The sequence below is a fragment of the Rhea pennata genome, chromosome 1 (genome assembly GCF_028389875.1).
Source record: "Rhea pennata isolate bPtePen1 chromosome 1, bPtePen1.pri, whole genome shotgun sequence".
Lineage (NCBI taxonomy): Eukaryota > Metazoa > Chordata > Aves > Rheiformes > Rheidae > Rhea > Rhea pennata.
In genome coordinates, this window is record NC_084663.1 from 63,190,815 (window position 1) to 63,211,529 (window position 20,715).

General features: G+C 36.4%; 1 protein-coding gene across 8 annotated transcripts in view; it reads right to left on the reverse strand.

Moving 5' to 3' along the window:
• Positions 1 to 20,715, reverse strand: part of KDM7A (lysine demethylase 7A) — a 91,157-nt gene that overhangs the window by 38,748 nt on the left and 31,694 nt on the right. For all 8 annotated transcript variants that reach the window (XM_062589669.1, XM_062589660.1, XM_062589679.1 and 5 more), the window contains 10 exons: positions 19,787 to 19,947; positions 18,393 to 18,534; positions 17,925 to 18,111; positions 17,029 to 17,191; positions 12,672 to 12,759; positions 11,827 to 11,933; positions 8,221 to 8,312; positions 3,157 to 3,246; positions 2,042 to 2,251; positions 412 to 536 (listed from right to left, as the gene is read on the reverse strand). In XM_062589669.1, the coding sequence (XP_062445653.1) occupies positions 412 to 536; positions 2,042 to 2,251; positions 3,157 to 3,246; positions 8,221 to 8,312; positions 11,827 to 11,933; positions 12,672 to 12,759; positions 17,029 to 17,191; positions 17,925 to 18,111; positions 18,393 to 18,534; positions 19,787 to 19,947 (1,365 nt within the window). The remainder of the gene's footprint in view (positions 1 to 411; positions 537 to 2,041; positions 2,252 to 3,156; positions 3,247 to 8,220; positions 8,313 to 11,826; positions 11,934 to 12,671; positions 12,760 to 17,028; positions 17,192 to 17,924; positions 18,112 to 18,392; positions 18,535 to 19,786; positions 19,948 to 20,715) is intronic.

Below are 20,715 nucleotides of genomic sequence, written 5' to 3' on the forward strand. Positions count from 1 at the left end.
ACTATCACTCCTATAAAGATGGTATGTTGATATTAAGAGTTTCTAACTGAGAATCATTCTAATAAATAGATGGATTCAAAAGCAACCATTTCTAGTATGAAGCATTCCCTTCAGAAAAACCCCAATTAAGCAACTGAATGAAATGCCATGAGAAAGGAACATACAATGCATCTATCTCCTCCTTCCCACTCCCTAACTGTAGCTCCACTAGGGGACAGCAGACACAAGACACAACCCACTGCTATATTCCTCACGTGAATCTTATTGGTAAAAGGGAACTGAGAGCTTCACAAACAGAAAAGAAGTGTTATTATACAGTTTTATTATAGATTTATTACAGTTTTATTATATTATAGAGTGTGCACGTCCATAATGACTAGGAGCAAATGATCCACAATCAGCATTTTGTACCTAATTATTCTTCCATTTGACAGCAGAAGGCGAAGATCATTGTCTTTCGTTCGCCATTCAGGTACTGTAGAAGATGGCTGAAAAGGCTTGTTAAATCTCCCGTTCAGTTTCGAGTTTGCTGTATCCTAAAGAAGTAAAAGCAGTGTTGCTTATTCATGTGTACAAATTCAATATTTGCTTTCTGCATGCCACAAAACCTGAAACTCAGCTCCAGGATGGTTATCTTTCTGATAATCAGCTGAAGCCAAAAACTGGCCAAACAAGACATGTTTGGATGCAAGAAAGAGTAGACTGCACCTTCTGCTTCTCTGAATCATCTATAGATTCTTTAAATATCTATAAGTCAACTAAAATAGCTCTGTAATATTCCTTCCGGATAGCCTTTGGAGAATTATCACCGTACTGAAAAGAAATAAATACCAATAGAGCAAGGCAAGTTAAAAGCATCACTGGGATGATAAGTATAGCAAATTTAAAGTTCGATATCTGGTCCCTGGAATTAGTATTCCAGAACCGACTCAGCAAAATGTTTGTAATGGAAACTAACCTGCCATAAGCAGAAATTTCTTAGCTCAAAGCAATTTATGTTTGGCTTAAATTCTGAAATAATTAGTGATAAGCTTATGGGCCCAACCAGGAATATGTAAAATAATAAATAAATAAATAAATAAAAATATATGCTGATCACAAACAATGGGTTTCTATGTCAAATGACAATCATTAATATGGCTAAATGCTTTATTTTAAAAACAACTTGTAGCAGTGAATTCCAGGTTAATTACTTGTGGTAAAATTTAAGTTCAGCTTCTTCTCTTTGGGAATAACTGAACGGCTTTTGTTCATGTCTTATGAATATAAACAGGAAGATCCAAATCAGCATTTCTATATATAAAACAGTCCATCCTCTCCCAACTAAATATACTCTGCATTTTTCACCATTTCATTTAGAAAACCATTAATAATTCCTATTCTCTTACTCTTTCTCCTACTTTTGTTGTGGTTTTTTTTTTGCAATACGCCCACCAAATCTGAGAAAAAGAACTTTTTAGTAGAGTACATTTCACTCATTTACTCCATGATATCATTGTAGGATAACTACCAAGTTCCAGCCTCAAACCAGGGACAAGGGTAGCCTTAAGCTTACTGGTAGGGAATCACACTCATAGAAGCACTAGAAGCACGAAGGGAAAGATAAGTTAATCAAATTACAGTAACTGAACTGTAAGAAACAGCTGCCTAGAAGCACACAGAAAAGTTGTCTGGCTCAAAGCTGAAAAAAATCAGTGCTTTGCAAGCTCCCTCTCCTGCACAGAATTGACTCAAAGTAGCACTTGATAGCTAAGGTAGTCCTAACTGAGAAATTATACTTGCAGTAGGTGATGGATTCAGGGGACTTTCAGAACCAAAAGGTTCAGTTAACCTCCCCGAAAAATTACCAAGGAACAAAGGGAGAAATTCCTATCACGTAAACTCAAAAGCGAGAAACTGAAGACAAATCTACCTATGTCTCATATGACAAACAGTTGCAGCCCATATTTTAATGCACCTTAACAGTTGTTCCCTTCCAATAGAGATTAGAAATTTATCTGCTCTGTTTTTATGGTTTTCTTCCATGAAATGTAGTACTTGCCTCCTCCCATGGTGACATCTCCAGTCTTTTCAGGACCTCCCTTGTGTGGAGTTCCAGGATGTCCAGATTAGAAGGAGTTTTAGTAGCATGGTCTCGGAGTTTCCTCACCCTTCGTCTGGAATGGTGAGGGGAGGTACTTTCATGTGTTGACCGTGAAGCTGGACATACACCAAGAATTCCCTGAGTTTTAACTGGTTTGCTGTTTTCCTCCTTTAATTGAAAATATATATTTCAGAGTAGTCTCACCCAGACAAGTTCAAATACTTAAGTAATGCTTCCTATTCATCTAATTGAATGAAAACTATGTAAGTAAGATCTTAGATCTTTTAGAGAAGTAACATGTAATTCCTATGGATATGTACAAGATTTAGTTCTACAGCTCCTCTTTCTCATTTGAGGTTTTTAAATTCTCCCATAATAGTAGTGTTTAATACCAAAACCTACCACTAACATTTATGGTTTAATTCCTGAATGCAGAGCAGGGTATACATATACAATACTCAACAGATCAGTATTCTCTTTATTTTTCAGCACTACTCTCTTCACATTTTAATCTGGCAATTTTTTAATAATTAGTATTCATTAAGGAATAAAGAATCAAAATACTGTAGGAAGAAGAAAAAAAAATCCACTGACTACACAACAAATACAGACAATACCTAAGAAAGAGTACAAGAGATTAATTAGACCAAAGCTCACAGAGAAGGGAATAGGAGAACGCAATACAGAGAGCACTTTTTAACAAAAACATATTTCCATCAATTATTTTAAGCAGTTTTAAATGAGAAAATTTTAAAAATACTGACCTATAAATCACTCACCATTGAAGATCTTTTTCAAAGAAACACTTAAAGAAAGAAAAAAACGGCCAAGGGGGAAAAAAAAAAAAAAAAAAGAAAAGAAAAAGAAAAAGGAAAACCCTTGCTACGCCTTTTCTTCAACTGAAATACTGGTAAAATGGCACTCTCAACAGTTTTCCTCTACAACTTTCTATTAGAAAATTAGTATTAAATAAAAAGGTGAACATGGTGAATCAAAAGGAAAATTATTATGGAACTCTCTGATTCAAAGATTTTTCTTCTGCAAAGTTTAAGTAGGGTTACCTCTGTTCTTACCTCTACAGAGCGAATCACTTTTGAAAGCTCTTTTATAAGATGCCCAGGTCTAATGTTGTCTGGAATTTCAAAGGCATGTTCTGTTACAAGCTGCATACATAGGGTGAAGAAAAGACACTTGATTCATTTTTCAGATAAAAGCAAAGATAGTATGAAATAAATGAAACCACAGGAAAAAAAAATCACTAAGGCAAAAATCTAATCTACAGATCAAATCAAAAGCAATAATGAGTAACCAATAGATGAATTTCTAGCCAGCTACCTCATATATTTCACTTTTTAAATAACCTTTTTAGAATACTTAAAATCTGGTAAAAGGCTGGAGAAAGTGATTCAACATCATTCACTATGAAAAACCCAGGAAGCCATAATGGAGTATATTCACATTAATCCTGTGAAACAGTATCAGGGCACAAATTAATTTTTGTAAATTTATTAGCAATCTGAGTGGGTTCAAAAGCTCTAAAGTTAGTTCTAGTAGAAAAAAAAAGAAAAAAGAAAAGAAAAAAATCGTATATATAGTTTAAATCTGTCCCAAGAGATATTTAGCTAAAACTGAACAGACAAAACAACACTCACATATAGATCAAAATGACTGACGTAAATTCTGGTATCCCCTTAATTGACTTTTCTAAATGGAAAATTATCTCACAAATGCTGTATAAAAGTTTCAACTACCTATATTTCAAAAATGAGGTTCAGCCACAGAATTATTGCTAGAAGTAATATGATACTGTAAAGTGCATTTCATTGAACCTAGCTTCCTCTCAGTCATTAAAACTAAAGCTCTCTCCAAAAAACCCCAGACATACAATCATAGTATATTCATTTCAGCGTCATTAATTCTACAGGAGAGATTGAATTGGCTGCTATTATTTATCATTGTCCACTTCCTGAATGCACCAATTCTCCACATTTACACTTGGGAAAGTAGTGCCTGTAGCACTAAACTGCATATTTTTTCCAGTAAGTTACTGGTCATCTTAGGACCACCCAGTCCTTTTTATATCTTCACTCTCCCCAAAGCTTTCCTGTCCATGAGGACTTCAAGGTGAAGTGACACTGATGTGATCCCCCAAAATCATGACTGGAAAGTTTTTCTGGTTTCAAAACACAGACACACCTTCCTAATGCAAATACAGTTTAGATCAGAAGAAATAAATTATTTTGCCTGTATCATTTACAATAATTCTTATAAGCAAAGTAAGTTATACCGGTAATCTGACTTTTTTGCCAATATAAAAGGCATCTGTTTATACCAAAGCTTTCCTGACTAATCTGTGGCAGAGTAATTGTGAAAAAAAATCTATCCATGCAATTTTGATACACCAACAAATTTAAATTTATATATAAACAAGCAGTTTGACAGAGGGAAAGGATGGCCATGAAATATGAGTATCTAGAGATGACATTTCTGAAAAATGCTAATAATCACTATTAAATAATCTGTTTGAGTTGCCCCTGCATACTGCCTCTTGGAGGAGCAGCAAGCAGCTTTGGGGACTCAGCAGTTCTCTTGTACTGAAAATAGTAGCAGTAAAATGTTTGAAATATGTCAGTCGTAAAATAGCAGATAAAGAGAATAATGGGAAAAACTATGATTCACTTGAGAACATCAAGAAAATGTTTTCTAAATGTTGAAAATGGAGGGCCCTACAATACATGCATCCCTTAAAGTATCTGCGTCGTCTTTCATATATACAGACAAATCCATGATATCTGGTAAATCTTCAAAAGAGGGAACACAGATCCTGCCCTGAGAAGCCAAGATGACATAAAACTAAAACCAAGGAAAATGAGCACTCAAAAACACTGGTCACATGTCCCATATAATGCAAGTCTACAGTTTTTTTAAAAAAAGTTCTTTTCATATAGCGCAGATGATACTCTAGCCAAAAATCCCACAAGTTTTATGAAACAAGAATCCTACCTTAAATCAACAGATACAGATAGAAAAAGGAACTTTTCTAGAAGGCAAATGAATACATTTATCTTTGGAAACTAGCATCGTAATTAAGTATACTGATACATAAAAACACCAAACAAAAAAAAAAAAAAAGAAAAAAGAAAAAAAAAATCAAACACCTTTCCCCTCCTTGCAAAGTTTCTTTCTTTCTTTTAAAACAAACAAACAAACAAAACAAAACACATAATAGTTGCCAAAAATAGTCCCATTGGTACATGGGCCAAACATCTAGAAAACAGAATCTGAAATCTGTTGCTTATACAAGATGGAAGGAAGCCAGAGCTAAACCTAAGAGCTCAGAAGTCTGGATACATCGTCATCTTGACTGTATGTATCAACTAACCCGCAGCCAAGTGATCTGCACCAAAGTAATCAGAGGGCACGCATACCAATAAAAACCTTGCACAAATTGAATTCAACTCAAGACATAAAAACTAGAATAATTGTAGTAGCACTGATCTTCCCTATTCTCAGCCTCTTGTAACTCCTGGCAGTTTTTAAACACTGTAGAAATGAAGACACTGCTGTCTTGCTGAAAACAAGATAAAAATTCTCCAGCAAGCAGTTAAAGCAATTCACTAAAATGATTCACATATGTCTTGAAAGTATGTACTACATGATAGGAATGTGAAACTTCACAAGTAGGCTTCTCATTTGTGGTATATTCATTTGTCATTTTTTTTCAGAATCAGAAATTTCTGTCCAAAATACCCAGCAGAAGCAGATCACACAGCAAAGTACAAAGCTCTTACTGTATACAACTGCAACCCTTTCACTCACATGGCCTACTGCAAAGAAAATATCAGCTCCCTTATGAAGCAGTAGCTGGAAAAGATGAATACAAGCTATGAAACATAATATTTGGTGAACAGCAGAGAACATTCTGAATAGTTGACAGATACAGTGCAATTTCCTCACAATTCAAGTGTCAGTACTCAGTTTGGGAATGGTTTGAGAATACTCATTAGTCTCATTAATAAGTACTCAGAAAGCAGAATCTCTGATTATTTTTTTTCCGCAGACAAGTAGGAAACACATCACATTCTAGACAAAGTATTAATCAAACTACTTAATGAACTACTAGACAGTACACAGATACTAGGGCAATCTATTCAAAAAAGAGGAATTCCAATGTAACTTCAGTTAAAAGTAAGGATTTATACAGGTCACATTTGATCCCAATTATCAGCAGTCAGATTACTTGGTCTATTGACTATTCATGCCATGTATGCAGAGATAGCTTGGATTCACATGTGGTTTGATGCTTAAGCACAGCATCCTGTAGATAGCTAGCTTTGGTCCAGAACAGCGTGGACATCCTCAAGACACAGAGAACAACCTCGCAAGTTTTACAAAGGGCAAGCAAAGGTTCACCTGGGAACAGTAATTCCTTGCAGGCTGGACCCAAGCCAATTCCACACAGAGTAACCACCTCTCCATTTGTACGCCATGATCCAAGATCCAGGAAGCTTACTACATGAGCTGCAGCATTGTGTGAGTATGATAGCCTGCTGTGATATAAGTTCTCCTACAAGCAGAATTTGTGGGCAGAAACACAAAAAACTCTCCAAAATCCAATTTGAGTCAGTATGGCAGCAACAAACTGGAATTAATACGCTCAGTCAGAACCATCCTGACTCTGTCTCTGAATGGCACTTCCCAGAAGCACAGGTTTCAAGAGGGCTTATTAGCTCAGGCTCCAGCACATGAGAGAACACATGGAACCAGGCCAGGCCCAGTGCTGTGCCAAAACAAATAAGCTTTCCTGGAGAGCACAGCACCAGAAAACCCAGAGTAGACAACACACTAATGATTTTATAAGAGTCAGCCAATGTTCAGCAAGGCCAACATCCAGATGAAGTTACTAGCCTTCTGTGGATCTAAACTGACTCTTCAGTGACACAGAGTTACCTGAACTGTGGTCCTTAAAGCACTGACATTAACAGAAAATCCTATATATCAGGCCATTGCATGTCCTCGTTGCTTCAGACAACGATTAATTGACTGTATAAACAGAGCTGATTTGTTAGGCAGGCAAAAGAGAAAAGGGAAAAAAGGAAGGAACTGATTTACTCACTAGTATACCCATCACCTCATGAGGTTCAACAAGGGCAAGTGCAGAGTCCTGCACCTAGGGAAAAATAAATGGGGGACCAGTACAAGCTGGGGGCTGACCTGCTGGAGAGCAGCTCTGCAGAGAAGGACCTCGGAGTGCTGGTAGATGACAAACTGACTATGAGCCAGCAATGTGTCCTTGTGGCCAAGAAGGCCAATGGTATCCTCGGAAGAGTGTTGCCAGCAGGTCGAGGGAGGTGATCCTGCCCCTCTACTCAGCCCTGGGGAGGCCTCATCTCGAGTACTGTGTCCAGTTCTGGGCTCCCCAGTACAAGAGAGACATGGAGCTACTGGAGAGAGTCCAGCACAGGGCTACGAGGATGATCAGAGGGCTCGAACACCTGCCCTATGAGGAACGGCTGCGAGAGCTGGGCCTCTTCAGCCTGGGGAAGAGAAGACTGAGGGGGGATCTTAGCAATGTGTACAAGTACCCGAAGGGAGGGTGTCAAGGGGACAGGGACAAACTCTTTTCAGTTGTCCTGGGTGACAGGACAACAGGCAATGGGCAGAAATGGAAGCACAGGAAGTTCCACCTGAACGTGAGGGGGAATTTCTTCATGGAGAGAGTGACGGAGCACTGGAACAGGTTGCCCAGAGAGGTTGTGGAGTCTCCTTCTCTGGAGATCTTCAAGGCCCACCTGGAGGCAACCCTGTCTAACATGCTCTAGGTGACCCTGCTGAGCGGGGAGGCTGGACTAGGTGATCTCCAGAGGTCCCTTCCAACCTTACCAATTCTATGATTCCCACATGTTGAGGTAAAGCAAGATTCTATTTCTATCAGTTAAAATACCAAATCTTGTTAATTGGTCTAAAAACTTAATTAGAATCATGCAATATAAAACCATCATGATGATTCTTCTCCAGATCAACAGCACATAACCTTCACTGAATATTCCAGTATTAACAGATGAAAATAATCTTAAATTTACTTCTAAAACAAAACAGAAGTCATTGAATTAATGAACAAAATCACTTATACTTACTTCTTTTTTCATCCATAATTTTAAAGCAGTAAGTAAAGCCTTCACTCCTTGCACTAAGTAACTTGGAGGCTGAAAACCATCTTCTCTCAGTTCTAAAAAAGATACAGATACCAATTTAGAAATACAATGTAATGGTAAGAGCAACAGTAGCTGTAGAGCAACAATATCTACCATTTAGGCAATAAAGTTGCCATTATGCAGCCACCTGGAAAAAAAAAGGAAAAATTGTACAAGTAAATTAACATTGTATCCTATATCCATATGCATACCCCATCAAAAAAAAAAAAAAAAAAAAAAAAAAAAAAAAAAAAACTTAAAATAATCTTTTATAAAATCTTGAGAGTTTAGCTTCCTACTATGCAAATTAGTGATATAGTACAGTTAGAATAAAACAGATAAAAACAAGTAAAATAAATAAAATACATTTACAAAGCAGAACAAGAGAGAACATATTTGAAGGAACAATCACCTTTGTTTCATTCAGAAATATTTTAGTCAAAGAGGACGAGTGATGCGAGATGAGCTGTGTCTCTACATTAGAATTCATACTGCCTATTCCCATACATAAATGTTTCATACTAGCACACTTACACTTCCTGAACATTTTCTGTCACCCCTCCAAATATCACAGCTCTCCCTCATGCAGCTTACATAGTTTTCCCCTCCAAAACAAAAGTAGGGAAAAAGAAAGAAAAAGAAAAAAAAAAAAAAAAAAAAAAACACTCTGCTAAGGAAACTCCTCTCTTTCTTAGGGAACCTTGCGCTCCCAAGTAGTTGCAGTTCCTCTTCAATTTTCTCTTTTCATTATTATGGAAAAGAGAAGAAACAAATTCTCTAGAGAGTGTCAAAAGCAAATTTCAGCCTCTTCCCAGTCTCCTGACAAGCACTTCAATTTGTCAATATGGAATAGATCAGTCCTAGAACTATTTGGCTCTTTTTATTCCCCTGAAAGAATACACATGTAATTCTCTATTCTGATGGACAGTATATTAGTTCACTTGCAGGAAAAGATATTTCTGGTGCTAAACAGCTGTTCTTCCCTCCAAGACGGTCCCTACTTCTCAAAAGGTGCAAGAAGGAACAAAAGGGCCTTTGAGTTGCAGCAGAAGCCTTTCTGCCCACTTGCTGACTCCGTTGGTAAAATTTTGAGAATACAGTGCAACACCACAGACTGATTTTTTTTTTTTAATGTAATTCAAAAGACTACATCACATAAGTGTAACACAAATAACGTGTACTTTGTAGACATGAATAAACACCTGTTTTGAAGTCCCCAAAATTATGGAAAAACACCATTTAGGCAAACGCCACAACACTCCTAATATTGCCACAAGCACTTCTTGCCAATGAAAAGCCCAAATCAAGAAGTTAGAACCCTATGGTATCATTTCATTTTAAAAAAAAAGAACAAAAAAAACCAAAGATACAACACACTAATTTTGCTTACTGATCTGAATTTCACATAAATTACTGCTAGCAACCACTTGCTGAAAGTATTACAAGTTGGTTGTCACCATTATCTCTCACAACTAAACTGATAATAATCTCTTATTTATAAAACACAGGATTCAGACTAGTAAACACCTTATCCACAGGAGTCTTGATGCCAAAGCTTGAAGCCCAACAAAATCATCACTCTACCTGTAGAAGCTTCAATTTTGACTTTTAATACTGGGTTTACAGATTGTAAACTGTGTTCTGCAGCAAAACATCTACTAAGTCATAAATCAAAAATAACCCAAGAAATGCTTCATATGCCTCCCCTAAGAAACAAAACACTGATTTATGGTCTTCTGGTCTACACTTACTCAAGCACAGGATCCATGTAATAAAAGCAGAAAAAAACTTGGCAGTGTAGTTAGTTAGATTACTTAGAAACCTAAATCCCACTGCTCATACAGAACATAGAAGCTTTAAATGCTGTTTTAAGGAACAGAGTTGTTCAATGCCTCAACTTGCCGAAAGTAGAATAGATCATTTTGATCGCTAATTATCTTCACACTGGAAAAAGGTTACCTGAGAATAAGATCAGAGGGCTGGAGCTCCTGCCCTATGAGGAACGGCTGCGAGAGCTGGGCCTCTTCAGCCTGGGGAAGAGAAGACTGAGGGGGGATCTTAGCAATGTGTACAAGTACCCGAAGGGAGGGTGTCAAGGGGACAGGGACAAACTCTTTTCAGTTGTCCCAGGTGACAGGACAACAAGCAATGGGCAGAAATGGAAGCACAGGAAGTTCCACCTGAACATGAGGGGGAATTTCTTCACTGAGAGAGTGACGGAGCACTGGAACAGGTTGCCCAGAGAGGTTGTGGAGTCTCCTTCTCTGGAGATCTTCAAGGCCCACCTGGAGGCAACCCTGTCTAACATGCTCTAGGTGACCCTGCTGAGCGGGGAGGCTGGACTAGGTGATCTCCAGAGGTCCCTTCCAACCTTACCAATTCTATGATTCTCTGATCTCTTTCAAAGTAGAAGCAGAAGTCACCAGCCTCCTCTGAAGACTGACTTCTCTCTTTTCAAATATATCATTTGTAATGTGACTTTTATTAATAAGAGTAATCAGAGCAGGTAGAGGGTAAGATACTTGAGGAAAAGAAGGTGAAGTCAGAGAAGAACAATCTCACAGGCTCTACTATGCACAGGTACAGATACAGGAATTGGAAGACTACATGAGGAAGTTTGGAAACATTTGGAAACTGTCAAGGCAAAGCAGCGGTGGAGATGCATACTGAGAAATACTGATTTAATGCTGCTAACAGCAATAAAGGAATTGATCCATCTTTCCTCCAAAGGCCCTCATAGATGTGGTTCCCTTGACAAGAAAAGGCAAGGCAATTGGTCGTTTGACTGAAAAGGTCAAAGAAAATTGCTGAAGAGCAAGGAAATCTCCACACTGAACTGGGAAGCCACCAAGAAGAAACTCAGACATAAATCAGTGGGATCATCCAAAGGGAGTTGTTTGATGAGGACAGAAAGGCTAAGGGTACTCAAAGACCTTAAAAGATGCGGGAGAAGCCTGACCAAAAGATGGATGCCCGTGAAATAACAACTTCAAATCTGGCTTAACAAGGCCTTTTCAAGTAACAGGAAATTAATCTTGTTTGCCTGGAAGCATAACTGCACTGTGCCAGGATCTTAGATATTCTGTCTTGATAATCTAGAATATGACCAGATACACCATCAGTACAGATGCAGAAATAGTAAAAAAATAAAATAAAATAAAATAAAATATTCGAAGTTCCCACTAGTGTGCTACCAAATGTTAGTTATGCACATCACACATGCACATCACTTTTGCACAGCTCTGGTTCCACTATAAGCCTTTTAATCCCCAAAGTTATTTTCAGAAAGCTTATTTACTAAAGAACAAGAACTGCTGGATCTAGAACTGTAACACAGCAGCATGTACTAAAATCAGCTGATCTGGTTAAGAAATAATGTGACTTCAGAAAAAGGAACTAAAATTTGGTTTTCCACCTTAGAAACTTTCTTCTGTTCACAAATTAATAATAAACTTTTCTTTATGACATTGTCAATGGGAGAAGGGGAGAAGAAAAAAAAAAAAAAAAAAGCACATACACAAGTATCTCTGAAAACAAGGTAAGAATTACCTTTCAAAGTTTCCAGTAAATTTTTGGCCACAAACCAACAGATGGCTTCAAAGAAAGGAAATTTGAAAAGATCCGGGGTTTTTAGCCTCTTCTCCATTTCATAACACCTGAATAAATAGAAACATTGTATTACATGAATATTTCCAATAATCTTATTCATAATTCAACTACATAATTATTGAAATTGATACAATGTTCAAAATAAAGTAAAATAAGCATGGCCATGATAAACAAAACAATTCAATACCACGTAATTAAATCCCAACAAGACCACATTTGGACAAGATTGAACTCTGGTCTCATCCAGGCTCTGACCTTATCAAGTTTGACTGCTGCACTTCTAAGAATAAAGTTGGACTTCATAAAACTAGGACACAAACCCAATGTGTGATCTTTTAACAGATGGAATTTTATCAGGATTCCACTGTAATAAATAAAAACAATATGTTTAGAAGACAGCTCCACATCTTAGACAAAAAGTAATACAGCTGCCCTTAGAGCAATGCTGACTCAAGGATGCTCTTTTCAACTCAGTTTTGCACACCTGGGCTTGCTCAGTTTTGGTTTACTCACTTATACTAAACTCCAAAGACTTTTGTTTTGTTTTGTTTTCTTTGCTTTGTTTTGATTTAGTTAAATTTATGAGTACCCTTCATTTTGTTTTTGAAATAAACTTTGCAGAAGTAAAATAATAGTATGTGCTTGACACAGTCTAACTAAAAATGCCACTGTTGCCTGTTTCCAGAGCCTGTATCCATTTGGCCCACTAAGAGCATGAAGAAAAGTATCTATTGAAAGAATATCCTATTTATGGAGGAAAAGACATAGTGAAAGCTGAGATTAACCTGAGCTGCATGCCAATGTTGAGGTTGTGCAAAAAGTTTCCTCCAAAAGCCATACAATCCTGAGATGTGAGCACAGCATGAATCCAGCCTGAAACAATAAATTCTGAAACTTAATATATATGCACGCATAACAAGATTTTGTACCTGGAAACAAAAGAGCAAATACAAATTTGTATTCTACACCAGGAGCCAACAATCTCAGTTTTAACAAAATGAAGATTAGAAAATGTTTCTGAAATCTAGTGCAACTGCAGTTTTCTAAAGCAGTTAAAGCAGATAAAGATCTTTGAGACATTTTTAACTTGGAAAAAAAAAAAGAAAAAAAAAACACTGATTTTTCAAGCAAAATATTTCCTGAAGTTTTCCCTCCAATCAAGAAAAACAAGTAACTCAGGAAAGGACAACATAGTAAAAATGAGTAAAAAATTATATTCCTTTCAATACTTACGTGTTGCTTACAGTAACTAAATTGTTTGCACAACATATAAAAGAGTCATTTAGCACTATTTAAGTTTCTCAAATAAGAATTCAGAAGTACTTTCAGTAAGTATTCTAAATATAGCCATTCTATTTCCAGTGAAGTTATGACCAATTTAAAACCCAGACTAGGCACTCTGATTATATTAATTTGTCACATAATTGAAACACTGTCCTCTTAAACTCCACAATTCAATATGGTAACTGCATGGCCAACATTATGCTATCAATCTGGCTGATTACAACTGGAGAATTTCAAATAGGTACATAAAAGAGCGTATGGTATCAGCTTCCTAATTCAGAATGGTTGGATTTATAATTTATACTATGTAGATTTAACACAAATAAACTGCACTGCATAAATCTACACACATGCAGTTCCTCTTCCAAGATTTTCTTCTAATTTTACATGTATACAGATTATTTTTTGATGAAAAACCAGTTGACCATACATTCGCTGATTACTTCAGTTTGATCAAGCATAGGCAACATACATAAATACAGAAAGACTTCAGCTTGATGCAAGTTCAGCCCAAATCACAAGCAACTATAGATTTCTAATAACCATCAAAACCATACCCTAAATTCAGCTAAGAACAACCAGTTCCAGTTGGCATAGTACCACAGATAGAAGGACCTGAAACCTAGCAATTATAGCAACTAAGTAGCAACTCCTGCAGACTGGGAGAAGGGGTATTAAAGAGTTGCAGACATTGTTCTGCCACCTGGGAAACTTGTTCTCTTATGACCAGCTACTGCCCCGCAGTCCAGGAGGCCCAGATTTGAAAAAATAACATCTTATGTGGATTGCTGGCTGAGGAGGTCAAGAGACTTGAGTGGGAGGTAATAGTTGAGCCCCACTTCAGGAATAACACCAATGAGCTCTAACCCAGACTTGGTAACAGTAAAGGGACCTCGGGTGAAAGTAGTAGACGTTACTGTGCACTGTGAGAGTGGGACAACACCACTGAGTGACATGGTGGCAGAAAAAATCCAAAAAAATCAACATCTAGAAGAGCTAATGAAGAACATGACAAAAGCTGGAGAGGTGGAGTTCCTAGGTTTCCCAATCAGCACCCACGGAAAGTGGTATAAAGGCAATGAGGGACTGCTCACTGACCTTGGGCTCACTTCTAGCCTCATGAGGATAGTGAGATTCCTCTCTAGAAGAGCCCTCCTGTCCTTGGTTGACATCATTCACATCTTTGCCAGTAAAGGTAAGGATGTTAATTTTATTTGATATATAATAACATCATAGTGACTTTGTGTATTCAAAGTCCTTCTGTGGAAGGCAACAGTAAAATTCTTCACAGAGACAACGTGAGTTTGCTCAGTCTTCTATACGTGCTGAATTTTGCTCTTGCCCAGCACCCTTGTGGTTGAGCCAGTAGCTGGGACGTGGAGATCTGGTCCCCAAATGACAATCACTGGATTTGATCCAGCTGCCTTTAAAATGAACTCGGAAAAGGTTCCATAGTACTCTATGGTTCATAAATAGCCTATGAAGGACTTAAGTCTCAGAATGGTATATGAAAAACTGAATTACACAGTGGCATATGGAATTCAAGGAGTTTTTTTTTTTAGTACCATTATAAATTGTTTGGTTTTAGTACTGTTCTTTGAAAAGTGAAGATTGCCTCATATAAGAGGATGCATTTGTTAATACGGTTTCAGCTTTCCACTCTTCACGTCATCACAATAGATGAATATCTCTGACTATTCAAGGAGAAGGTGTACTTCAGCCTGTCATACATGCATCTCCCAAGATACTGGCTAAATCAACAAAAAATTTGTTGCGGTTTCATCAACATCAAGTGTTTTTTTCTGGCACAGCAGTATCAACTAAGGGATGCCATTTTTTTTTTGTATTCCTAGTTGCTATTTTTATGATGTACTTTAGAAAAAAATCTATGCAACAGAGAGAATTTGGTGTAGACCACATAAAACATTTTTAACACAACAATTTGATCATTAAGACTGATATCTTGAATCATACTTGCATGATTCTCCAGAGCCTATCAATAGCTGTTGTTCATCTACATGCAAGATTAATTTTAAACTACAAGAGTTGTCTGAACATATTTCAGAGACCATATAACAATTATGAAATCCTGTAGTACCAGGGCCAGCAGGAATGACAGAAATATTTTTCATTTGAGAATGTACTTTTAAAAATCCTTTAATCAGTCTTACAAAATTTCCCATTTCTTAAACATCTGTCTTTAAGAGCTGGTATATTTTACTGGTTCTTACGACATACTCCAACTCATACATATAAATAATGATACTCATCTTCAATTATCAGCTGATTATTTGGGAAGCAGTAACTGTTTCAAGTTCCTCATTCTATGAGTATATTTTGCCCTCTTTCTTCATAGTTTAGGACCTTACACTTAGATAAATGGAAAAGGACTGTCATGCCTCATCAAAAACATATGTTTTAAAGAGTTCTGGGGGTTCTAGAATGTTAAGTACAAATACAGCTCTTTACAATGTAGTATTTGTCCAGAATAAGTATTTCTTACAGTAAAGTCATGAATTAGAATAGTAAACTTCACAGGTAGAGAACTGAGCTACTACAGAAATGCAGTGGACTGTCCAGAAAGTCCAGGACAGAGTAAGGAATCTTCACAGCTAGGTTTCAAACAGGATCATGCATCATTTTACTTTGTGTACTTAAAGCTTCCTTTCCCCAAAAAAGGAAGATAGCAGCCTGTACTATCCAATACTTAGGAGAGTACCTTTATGAATAGGCTAGATACACGAAAATACAGGAAACTGACTGGCCTTTTCTCTATTGCCAAAGTATTGTTTGATCCATTAAAGATTTCCAGGTTTATGGGGTTTCTTTAAGAGGAGCATAGGAAAGAAGTTTATATGGTCTTGGTGTTTCTCTTTTCTTAAAAACTGTTATTACAACTATCCTTTTAAATCAATCACTTCACTAGCACAGTCAACCTATGATCTTGAGGTGATATCATTGATCAGATGCTATCAGGTGAAGGGTGAGGGGGTTGTTTTCTTGGGTTTTTGTTTGTTTTTTTGTTTTTTTTTAAGAAATTAGAAAAGACTCTCTCCCTCAGCATCTTTTTTTTTTTTAAGGAAGCTGTAGAGTTCATAAGTTCAGTACAGCAGCTTCAGAAACTCTGCATCTACAAAAATCATTTTATTGTTAACAGAAGGAAATAACATATAGGAATTTAATTATAAATTCTTCAAATTTATTTAGGGACACTATTGTTTTGGCAAACTTGCAATTTCATCTAATTCTTTTAAAACTCAGCCTATGGAGTCTCCATAGCCTCCAACACAGATTACATTTCCAGTTGACAGAGTTGTGGTATGGACTAATTTTTGTATGATGCCAGAAAACAAAAATGCAAAACGTTTTTCTAATTTGTATCTTCTAGCCTACAAAATAAAAACAGTATGTAGTGCTATTATCTATGTGTATTATTTATTAGGCTAGAAGCTGCAATAATTTTGTCTAATAGCTCTCACAAGATTCTCAAACAGTAAAAATAAAAGAAACTGTATTATAAAATTAAGAGATGAATTCAGTCTAGATATATACCAAAAGGTGAAGAGTGTGAACTTTATGAATTGGAACTGCTTCTTCTTGATAACCAGCTTAAGCTTCTATTTACTGTCTTATGTCCATGTAACAAACCCCACTCCTTTCCCCAAGAACTGTAATTACTGTCAGCAATTTTAAAGAGCTAATTATTTGTTTTCAAGTATAAATATTTAATTTGGTCTCTCTCATATCAATTTTTAGCCTATTCTAAAATTCTGAATGTAATGTGCCCTTTTAGGACACCCTTAACTCCTAGGGATTAAATAGAAACACCCAAATCCTATGAACATTGGTAAATCTTACCTGTTGGAACAAATAAAGTGTGTCCTTGCTTCACAACACATTTGTAACATTTGTCAACCTTGTCCCCAAAATATACTTCACTCTGGGTTACAGATGAACTCCAAGACTCATACAGAGCCAAATTTTCATCAGTAGGCTTGATCAAATAGAATATCTTCTCACCCTATTAATCAAAAATATCAAACAAATCAATTAACCTCCTATTGGATGCATAGTAACAAAAGCAATAGATTGGTCTAAATGCCAATGTTCAGTATTTCCACAAAGTTTCCAAGGAAACTTTGGGATTTCCTAACCATTAACATAACAGTATTTCACAATTGTCATCCATCGAAAACTTAGTCAATGTTACACTCTAACCTGTGTGTGTGTGTTTGTGTGTGTGTGTGTGTGTGTGTGTGATTAAAAAAGGAAAACAAAAACTAAACCACCTCATCACTTTTCAATGAAGGTTGAAAAATTCGAGGTTCAATAAAGAATTTGTAGATACATGCAAACATGCCAAAATGAGGAAACATAAAGGAAAACTACTTTAACTCTTATGCTGTTTATGACATTCATAAGAATAAAAAGTTGAACATGTCATTGATTTTCATTGCATTAATTTTCTCATACTAAAACCTCACCATCCCACCTATCAGGCTATTATAATGATCAGTTCACCAATTACAGTGTAGAAGGCACCAAAGGCATGTTAAAATAAGAGCACAAAAGTACAGCATCAACAATCAGTTATTAATTTTCATCTCCTGAAGTGTAATATTTCATTCAAAATAGTAAGAATCTCTGAATGCCATTCTTCTCACAGCAGAAAGATGCACACTGATGAAATTGGCTTTGTAAACTCAAGAAAGAAAAAAAAATAAAAGAAAAAAGAAATCAAGAAACTTTCATACCCAGAGAACATGGTACCAAACTGATGTTCCTCCAAAATCAATATGAAAATCTGTATAGCTGTCCTGGACACCCATCAAACAATACTTCTGAACAAAAGGCTTAGGGAAGACAGAATCATCTGGCCAATAGTTTTCCACCCATGAAAGCTTTCTGGCAATATCTGGTACTTCCACCAATTCAGACATCCTAAAAATAAATAAATAAATAAATTGATAAAGAGATGAAATAAATAAAACAAAGATAAAGTTGTTGCTTTAAAAAGGTGTACTTAAAATGTTTGTTTCATACACTGTTATTGCTTATAAATTCATAAAATTGTTTTTAAACCTGTATTACAACGCAGTAGCTGACTCAACAAAATATGCAGCTTCCTATATTTCTTACTACAGATATTATACTCCTAAAACATACCATTCACCTTAGCAAAAACAACTTTCTATTTTGCAGAAATTAAAGTCAACACTCACTTTGTATCTGAGAATTCCAGGCTGATCACATTCAATACTTTTGGTCGGTCAGGATTTGTGAAATATTTAATATAATTATGGAGCTTCATTTTACTGTCTGCTTGTCTTGCTACATCTATTACATCTATCACTTTGTCACCACCTGTGAAAAATAGGATGACAGATAAGCAGCCATTTTTAAGGGAAATTTAACTTTTTTCCAGCATTTACTAATCCATTTCTCAGCAAAAACTCCATTATAATCAACATCGTTCTCTTGAAACAGAGATAAATATAAATCATTCTTATTAGGTCTAATTTTAACTCCTACAGTCAGCCAAGGACAGAACTGAAAAAAAAGTTTAGGAGTATGTCCTTTTTTCAGTGGTTAACCAGAACTAATAAATTAACTAATAATCTAAACTAACTAACAATCATCTTGCTCATAATCATCGTCAAAGCACTTGAATATTTAACACAAAGACCACTGAGAATTCTTTACAAATAATGAATCCTATGTCTCACAGGTTGTAATTCTTAATAATCTGCCCTAAACTTGTGCCATAATTGATAGGTTTTAACATTTCAGAAATATCAAAATGATGATCACACTTTGATGCAGAATGCCATCATACACAGGAATTAGCTTGTTTATCATCATCATAATGGTAACAACATTCCATCTACTACACATTTTCTTTGTTCTGTTGCCATCGTAAAATGCTGATGGACACATGTCCTGCTTTTAGCACATTTCATTATATTAGGTTATCACAGGAACATAGACAAGGCCATATACAAATAGACTTCTAAACTGTAGTATACAGTCATTACTGGAAATCTCATGATGCAATTGGCTCAGTCTTGATCTCTGTGCTGCACACTCACATGAGGTTAAACTGATTACAGGCTGTCTGCAGATCTGACAAGCAAGAAATGATCCTGGAGAAGCTCTATTTCTCCTGTGAAAGAAGGCTGAGGTGGGAAACTTTCCAGAAAAAGAATTTCATTAAGCAGTGCCAATTTACAGAGCCTAGAACATTTTAAAATATCTGGACCAATGATCAACCTTTACTGATCCTAAGAGTGATTCACACAATTCACACAGAGAGAACAATCTTGAAAATCATTGTAATTTATTGATCTACAATATGTAGCAGAACAAACACATCAGTGTTCCTCATTCAGCTGGTGACATAATTAACATGTGGGAAAACTGTAAAATAAGGGTGTACTCCTGTCACAAACCTACCACAAACAAAATCAGTCTAATTTTACTCTTTGTCAGTATTCTGGTAAGAAGCATTCAATTCAGAATATATATTTAGCACACTTGATGCTCTTATAATTGTACAAATATTTATTTTACTTTGTAGACAGAAAATCATTTGCACATACTCTACAGTGACCCTTACCTACATAGCGTTCCACATCTAAAACGGAGAAAGTTGGCGGCGGAAGTCTGAGCCCCAGACCATCTAATTTAGGAACCATAATTGGAACATCAAACCCATGCTTCTCCAAATATCTTTGTGTCAACTGGCTGCCATGCATTTTCAAAATGACTTCATCAGCACTGGTGGAAAGAAATAACAAAGTGTTAGCAAAAAACTCTCCCCTAAGCATTACTGAAGAATAATTACATTACCTTTTGGGAGATTTTTTGTTTGTTTGTTTTTGAGGGGGTGGATGGGGAGATGGATGCATCTGAATCCAAAAAAAAAAATGGACCCAGTGTTATTAGACTGGACAATTCAACTAGAAGACAATAACAATGTATTTTAAATAATTAAGAAAACATATATTGACATGTATAACGTGGGAACTCACAGTGGTTCTATACGATTGAAGGCAATAGCTTAAGAAGATGGGGAAAAGGAATTCTTAGAGAAAACATTAATATACATTTTTGATAACAACAACAAAAATCCTTGAAGGGGTTATAAGTCATTACGTTTCAGTAAGAAAGCCAACCACACACCACCTGGGATAAAAACATTTCTGTTGCAGTCAAGTCTATCCACTGACCTCTAAAGTCCGTGAAAATGGACAGACTACCAATTCATGTCAATATTCTATGTTATCTGGAGGGAAACTGAGGAGTTATTTCCCAGTCTCTCCTTTCTTGGTCAAGAGGAATAGACAATGCTCTAAGTTAAGGCATTCCAAAAGAACTCCTCCACATTCCCCAAACAAAAAAACTCCAACCACCAACCCTGCAGCAATGCTGACGGACAACATGTCTCAGTGCAAAACTGATCAGGGGAAGTTGTGGCATGAAAAAGGCAAACGTATCCTTCTGAAACAGGGAGTGCCCAAGGGTAGGGGAGAAGGACAAGAAAAT